The sequence below is a fragment of the Chinchilla lanigera genome, unplaced genomic scaffold (assembly GCF_000276665.1).
Source record: "Chinchilla lanigera isolate Chin_1 unplaced genomic scaffold, ChiLan1.0 scaffold00079, whole genome shotgun sequence".
NCBI classification, from domain to species: domain Eukaryota; kingdom Metazoa; phylum Chordata; class Mammalia; order Rodentia; family Chinchillidae; genus Chinchilla; species Chinchilla lanigera.
Window position 1 is genome coordinate 6,447,796 of NW_004955480.1, and position 8,106 is coordinate 6,455,901.

The following is an 8,106-nucleotide window of genomic DNA, read 5'->3' on the forward strand; positions in this document are numbered from 1 at the left end:
CCGGTACCCTTCCAACGCCTCCTTCCCTGACTGCCCTTGCTGCCGGGGCTAAGGCTCTTCCTCCTTGGTCTGGGACGCCCACATCGGGCTGGGTCCCACGCCACCAAGTCCGGATCCCCGAAGCACCCACGTGCCCAAGCCCGCCGCGTCGGGCGAGCGCAGATCCCCAGGGCCCGCGGCTCCTCGCCTCACCAGCTCCCCCTTTGCAGGCGAAACCCGCACCCGCCCGCGAGCCGCGCGTGGACCGCTAGCCGCACGTGCGGGGCGCCGGGCCTCGCCGCAGAGCGCGGGTGTCCGCAGAGCGGCGAGCGGGCGGGGCGGGGTGCGGAGCGAGCGAGCGGGGAGCGCGGGTGGGCCGGGAGGCAGACACCTCGGGGAGCCGGGGCTGCGCGGCGGTGCGGCCCGCAGGACTGCAGTGCCACCTCTCCGGAGAAAACCCCCGCGCTCACACGCCCGCGCGCGCGCACGTGCGCACGGTGGGCAGGGAGAAGGCGAGCCGAGCCTCGGAGCAGTGGGTGCCTGGCAGCGATGGCATCTGCCCTCAACAGCAAAATTCACCCGCCCGGGACTTGCCCGAGCTCCAAAGCCGACGCCCGCGCCGGGGCGGGCTGGAGAACGGACTGCGATCCGGAGATGCACGTGAAAATGTGCAAGAAGATCGCCCAGCTCACCAAGGTAAGGCAGGGCGCTTTGGCCCGGCGGCTGCACACCGGGCTCCGGGAGCCGGGGAGGGAGGGCAGAAGCGCCTCCCCGGGAAACCCGGGCCGAATTACTACAAAGTTTGGCACGGAAGCCAGAGGGAGGGAAGAAGTCCGAAACCTGGGTGACTTGACCTTCTGGGGGCACCGTTCTGAAGCAGCAAGGAGCGGAGCCTTGCCAAGGAAATGTGCACAGCCTGCCTACTGAGCAGGCGGCTGAGCTTTTCCCAAGGTGGGAATACGAGTGTGTGTGTGTGTGTGTGTGTGTGTGTGTGTTCCTCTGCCAGTTCTGCTCAAGTGATCGTGCCTTGAATGTTGTGATTTCATTCAACGCCGTACTGCACAGCTGGGGAGGTCATGTGAGCTCTATTTAAACACTTGATTCATTTATTCCTTCATTCAACAAATATTTGAGTCATTTGTTGAGTGCCAACAGCTTATGTGGCACGGTACTAACCCTGGAAGGCAGCCCGTGGGGGGGGGGGTTACTATCAAATGGGCTGTAGATGTGCGGAGGAGCATAAACGAGGAACAGGGCGGCTCACTGTATAACCTTGGGACTGGAAAGAGTTTGGGAGGTCAGCCAGCCCACCTCCCTGCCCTATCCCAGGGCCCTGATGAAAGCTCCGCAGACTGTTTCTTCCTCCTGGGGACCAGCAAGAAGGTTCTGACAGTGCTCACTGTAACGGCCTGCAGCTCCACAGGTCCGCCTGAGGTGTCTTGTCTGTAGATGGACAGCGTCCCTCCTTGTGTTGTGTACAAGCTTTGGAGTGGATGAACTCCGCTGTTTGCTTGGGGTTTCCTCGTGGTCTCAGAATAAACTCCTAACACCATGCCTGCCAGTGGAAGGTCCTGTCCACCCATGTTCGGTCCAGGAGTGGATGAAACATGCTCTCTCCTCACTGTCTCCCTCTCACTTCCCACATCCCTTTTATGTGGGATCACAGGCACCCCTCGCCCTATTTTCCCAGAAGGAATAGAGCATAGGGCCAAGACATTGCCAGACGCTTCCTCTCCCGCTCCCCCCTCATTAACTTTTCCAAATTCTTTGCACGGGAGCCTGTTTCCAAACAGTGATCTCTTTAGTCAGGAACTGGAAAAAAGGGAGTAGACATAACCCATCCCTGTGGCATGTGTGGCTGGCACTATGGATCTCGCCTACATTCTTCCATTTGAAGTAGTGATACCAGTCAAGAATACTAGGCACTCAGCACAGTAGAAAGCCTCTTCTCCATCTCCAAAACTATTTTTGAAGAAACAAAGTTTGGATACGGAGAACTAGAAGACATTACTATATCATCAGTGGCGAAGTTGGGCATTTCAAATAATGAGTGCCACAGAAGTAGAAACAGGATATATCATTATGGGTAAGAACAGTTAAGGGAGATTCTGTGAATGAAAATGATCCTTGAAGACATTGTGAATGTGTGGAATCCTACTATGTGCTGGGCATTGTTCACTATTGTAGCATAAAATTTAATAGGACACAGCCTTGGCTCCCATGGTATGCCAATGCATAAGTAGATCATCCTAATATAATATGATAATCATTCCTTTATTAATATTTATGCATACTTCTTATAAAATGTGTCAGCTGTGGTGATGCATTGGTATAAAATGCAGACATGATCTCCAGTGTGTGTTAGTTTTTATTTCTTAAAATATATTTTCCATTGCAAATCATGGTTGAATCTTATTCTGTATTGCTTCTTTAGCATTTTCTCAAGTAAATTGCCTAAATTAGAATTTTGGTTTTTGGTACTGGGGATTGAACTCAAGGCTCCTCTACCACTGAGCTACATCCACAGCTCTTTTTATTTTTTATTTTCAGAAAAGGTCTTTCTAAGTGTCCCAGGATGGCCTTAAACTTGGGGTCCTCCTACCTTAACCTCCCCAGCAATTGGGATTCCAGCAGTATGTCGCCGTGCTTGATAGAAATACTTGGTATTGATGAGGCTTTTTGCTTCTGTGTCTGGCACATATTTTCCATATCTGCACATTTAGTCTTTCCATCAATTTTGCTTTAGTTGTGTCTCCAATAAGAGAACTTAATCCATGTGCATTTGTTGTGACTACTATATTTGGGCTTATTCTTCCATCATGTTTTTTTCATTTATTATTCTTTGCTTTCTTTTTCTGTATTTGTGCCCTCCATTGGATTAGTAAAAATAATCTATATTCCACTACTGGTTTCCCATCTTGTCATTGCTGCCTAGAATTTTACTTTTATTTTTTAAATATAAAAAGTTTTTATAATAAAAAGTTAATTAAATTTACTGAAATCTTATCAATCAAATTCTCTGTTCACTATTATTTTCTCTTTTTCTTGAATCCAGAGTGTTTCCATTGGGTTCATTTTTCTTCTAACTGAAGTCTGTCCTTTACTAGTTCTTTCTCTAAGGGAAGGAATTGTTTGTATATTTTGTTCTCATTGTTGTATAATAGTTTATTTGGGTATAAAATTGTAATGGACAGTTACTTTCCCAGAGCACACTGACAACTTAGCATCCACATATGTGACAACATGTAGTATTTATTTTTCTGTCCCTGACTTATTTCACTTAACATGTCTTCCAGTTCCATTCCTGATGCTACAAATGAAAGAGTTTCATTTTTTACGGCTGAATAAGATTCAGTTGTGAAGACAACACATTTTCATTGTCCATTCATCTATCAATGGACACTGAGGTTGATTCCATATCTTAGCTATTGTGACTACGCACATTCATCCTTCTATTTTTTCCTCTTGCTCTTTCTTCTCCTGAAATATCTTCATCTCTAAAATTTGGATCCAGTTTATCTTTTAAGTCCTGTTAAAAGACTTACTTCTTCTAAGAAAAGCCTTTGAAAACTCTCCCTTTCTTGTGGTTAAAAATGTGTTAATTATTTAATTATGCATCCATTACTTTTTCTTATTCATTTGTTTCTCCAGTCATTTGTACAATGCCTCACATGTATTAGATACTTAGTAAGCTTGTTCAGTTCAATTAAAGATTTCTTCCAAAAGGTTTAGATAAGATTTCATGAACTTATCCTTAATTATAGTCAATTTGGATATAGGCATGTAGAATGTTTCTTAAAATAATAAACTCCTTAATTTTATTCATAACATTTTACAATTAATAGGCAATCAATATGAGGTGTTATTTTAAAAATATGGTGAATGTTTAAATTTTAAAACATGTGTTACAGTAAAAGACACATTGCTGTTAACCGCGCATGATATATCCCCTCATTTTGAACACCATTATTCCATGATTCTTGCCTCTTTCTGAAGCAATCTGAAAGTCCTCCTTTGTGAATATGTCATTATAGCTGCTATGATGTCCTTAATGAATTTAAAATGTTTACCTTTCATAGTCATTTTGATTTTGAGGAAGAGCCAGAAGTCTCGTGGTGCCAGTTCCAGTGAATAAATGGATGAGGGCACACCGTAATGTTTGTACAAGGCCACCTTTCCAATGGATGAATGATGCTGGGCAGCAGCATTCATTGTTTTTTATCATACCTCAGAAAGATACTTACAAAAGAGGACTGCCAGAGGCGCTTCAGAAAGTTGCAAGAACAGGGGCTGGGGATATAGCTCAATGGCGCAAGTGCAAGGTCCTGAGTTCAATTCCTAGTACAAAAAAAAAAAAGTTGCAAGAACAATGGGATAAGTGAGTTGGAAATGAAGAAGAGTATTCTGAGGGGGGGTTATGTGTCTTTTACTGTAATTATTTTTTATTTAAACATTCATCATATATTTCACTCACACTGCATATATTGTAGCTCTGCAAAAATTACTGCTACCTTTAGGAAATGCCCATTGAAATATGGCTTTTAAAGAAGCAAGATGCTGTACAAAGCAGTTTATTTTATAATAAAATAAAGTATCAAATGGCATAAATGATACACAAGAGAAAATGCTTTAAAAAGTTAGGTGATTCTAAGTAAAGTATATGTGATATTCTTTGTACTATTATTTTTCATTCCACTATTCCTATGTTTGATATTATTTCTAAACACAAAGTTCAAAACCAGCAGGTAAACATCACTCCCTCCTCCTCAGGCCCACCTTTGGAATGGCCAGCACTGGAATCATTTTTCAAAGCCCTTCAAGGGCTTCCAATGTGCAGACAGGATTGAGAAGCACTGGATCAGAGCAGCTGAAGGTTTAAGCAGTAAAATGAACACAGAGGAGTTGTCTGCAAAGTGTGTGGTTTTGAAAGCATCAGGCAAGTGTGCCCAGCTGACCCTGTCTGCCTCTTGGCTTTGCTTACACCCAGCGATCTCCAGCTGATCTTCCCATTTCTGTGTCTTGCCACAACCTCATCCCCAGGAGAGGTGAAATGCAGATCTTAATGAATACTCTCTTGTCTTTAAATAAGAAAATGCATGAGGAGCATGTGTTCCTCTCCATGAACCTTTTTTTTTTTTTGTCTTTTTTGAGACAGGGTCTCGCCATGCAGTTCAAGCTGGCCTTGAGCTCATTTTATAGCCCAGGCTGGTCTCGAACTCACAACGATCCTTCTGCCTCAGCCTCCCGAGTGCTGGGATTACAGGCATGCATCACCATGCCTAGCCAAAACCATCTTGACTCTCAGAAACCTAGACCTCAAAGCAGCAGAAGCAACAGCAGGCACTACCTCCTGCCTGGAGCAATTCGATGAAAGGTACCCAGGAGGCTTCTTCATTCTGCCAGTATCAAAGCAGGAGTAGAGGAAACCCAGAGGACCTCCTCAGTTACTCTTGTTTCAGATCTCTGCCAGTGTGTCTAAAGACCCTTGTTCTTGAACAGCCGAGTCGTGGTATGTGAGAACTAGTCTCGAGGTGCTATGAGGCCAACAAAAAAGAGGCAGATGGATCCAGGATTGCGAGAGTGCAGTTTACCGGGTGCCTTAGCAACAGCAGCATGGTCCTGGGCAGCAGCAACACTAGCTGGGACTCTGCAGCTCGAGTCAGAAAGAGGGACATATGAATGAGTCAGGACAAAAGTGACCCCATTATGGCTGGAAGGTACCAGAGTTATCCTAAGATAATGTCAAAGAGTCAGGTGCATCCCTGGAGCCAGGGTCCAGCAGTAAAGCCCTGCATGTGACTGATAGTTTTATCTATTTATGGTTTTCTAGGAAACTATACAGGAAAAACCAGATAGGGCCACTCAGGGGCACTCATGGTAGTTATAACTCAAGATAGCTGCAGTCTGGCAAGCTAATCTTTATAGCCCTGCAAGCAGAGATTCAAGCGCCTGAAAGTTCTGAGTGTTCTATGTATTTTTCAAAATCTTTAACATGTGTATTCACACTGTGTGGAGCAGTTCTGCGTGGCAGGGATGGGAGCATCATCTGCAGTTCAGGGAGGGAGAATCCAAGATACAGATACAGGGGCAGGTCTGCATTCTTGCCCAGTTTCACAGTAGTATATCCTGACAGAGCCATGGCAGCCAGGATCCAGTGATCCAGTGTTGTCTGGGGGGAAGTGTCTTCACGGCCTATCCTTACATTTTCTTTTCTTTTTTTATTTTAAAGGTAGTAGTAAATGAGAAAAAAAGAACGATAGCAGCATACCAACATCACAAACATAAAAGAACAAAGCAAGAACATTAAAAGTGATACAGGGTTTCAAGACAAAATGATAGGAATTAACAGTGGTTGTTATATTACATATTGTTATCTTCAACTACATTGCTCAGATTACCAGATGTAAGAATGGAAGATTGTTCAAACCATTAAATGGAATTAAAAAATAATTATTAGATAAAACATTAGAGATAATACAGAGTTTCACTAGACAAGATGGTAGGAATTCACCTTGGTTGTTCCATTGTATATTGTTGTCTTCAAATCAGTTGCTCAGATTTATCCTTACGTTTTCATAGCCTCTAACTTGTCTTTCCTAAAGACAATATACATTTAACTGGTAAGGTTGGAGGCAGGAACTAGGCCTGTGAAGCTTTTGTAAGTGTCAGAAATTTAGCTTTCATTGAATATACTTCAGTCTCCGATATTAATCCGATTGATATTAAAGTGATGTTTACTTTCAAATAGCCTTACACTTTGGTCTTGTGTTTTCATTAGTTCACTAGGGAAGAGGGACTTTGTTTGTGGAGCCATCCTAAAGACTCAACAGACGGGTCAAAAGCGAATCCCGTTTTGAGAAATGTGCCAAAGCAAAGTGTTAGAGTAAAAACCAATTCTCTCATTTGGAAAAAGACCCTAACCTGAGGTTGGCGTGGAGGGTTGTTGAATGTCTGTGTAGTATTTATCTGTAGACGTGCTCTTCCGTGGGAAGTCACAAAGGTCAGTCACCACTCTGTGCACAGTAGCACGGCCCTAACACGGGGTCTGTGTCTCCCATCCTGGAACCTTACCTTGCTCTATGGAGATGTGTTAGCTGAGACAGTGATATTGGCTGTCAAGTGTTGTGGGAGCCAGAGGTACAGGGTAGAGGAATGAAATGGAAAATACTCTCTGAGTATAAAATCAGATAGTACGGAAAAAGTACAGTCTCCATGAAGAGATATTTTTAAATTAGTTTAAATCTGATTTGTACTTAGAAGGCTACTTTTTACTATTATTTAGATGAATGAATAGCAATTAAATAAGAATCAAAGTGAAGTCCCTTGAAGAGCTACTGAACAATTTAGGGGTTTCTTGTATAGTTGGCATCAACTCATCTGTCCCTTTTTCTGACCTCCCAATCCAAAGGGGCCAACTCTCCTCATCTGTAATTGGGGGGGTTCTCCTGTGTTGTGCGATACACTCCTAACATAAGGAATATAAGTGACACATTGTAACCCAGTCTAAACAGACCTCAAATCTGACAGATGTTTCATCCCCCCCGCTCCTGAGCTGAGGGCTGTTCTGCCACCCAGAGCAGCCACCCCGGTTTTCTAGGACTGAGAGGCCAGGACAGTGTCCAAAACCATGACGGTGATGTCCGCTGCCACAGGAGTCCTCAGCAACAGGCTTCCACTTGAGCCCTGTGTTTCCATGCCTGAAAGGTGTGGAAGTTGTATTACACCTACTCACTTCCTTTGCTTCTCTGAAAATATCCTCCTGCTTGCAGGAGCTTGTTCGGGGATGGATGTGTAAACAGTTTCCTACCAGTTTGCTTTATGACTATGGATTTGAAAACAGATCTGTTTTAACAAGCCCCTTTTGTTGGAATCTTTAATGATGTAACTTGTGGTGAAAAAACACTAATCTTTATGGTACCACAAAACAATCTGAAGTGCTCCTGAATTTGAATGTCCTTGATTCCATGGAGATGCCTCCACTTTAACCCAACCACTTTGCTCTCCACTCCCTATACTCACTCGCCTTCTTCCAAACAGTCACCTACCTATCGTGTATCTGTATTTTTCACCATATTGGTGTCATTCAAAGAGGAGAATGAGAATCTAAAACACATGTAGTAGTTCCCC

General features: G+C 43.9%; 1 protein-coding gene across 1 annotated transcript in view; it reads left to right on the forward strand.

Moving 5' to 3' along the window:
• Window positions 1-334: 334 nt before the first annotated feature.
• The window catches only part of Fam184b (family with sequence similarity 184, member B), a 103,942-nt gene continuing 96,170 nt past the window's right edge, over window positions 335-8,106 (forward strand). The window contains exon 1 of the mRNA XM_005402494.2: window positions 335-675. Within this exon, the coding sequence (XP_005402551.1) occupies window positions 529-675 (147 nt within the window). The 5' untranslated portion in view covers window positions 335-528. The remainder of the gene's footprint in view (window positions 676-8,106) is intronic.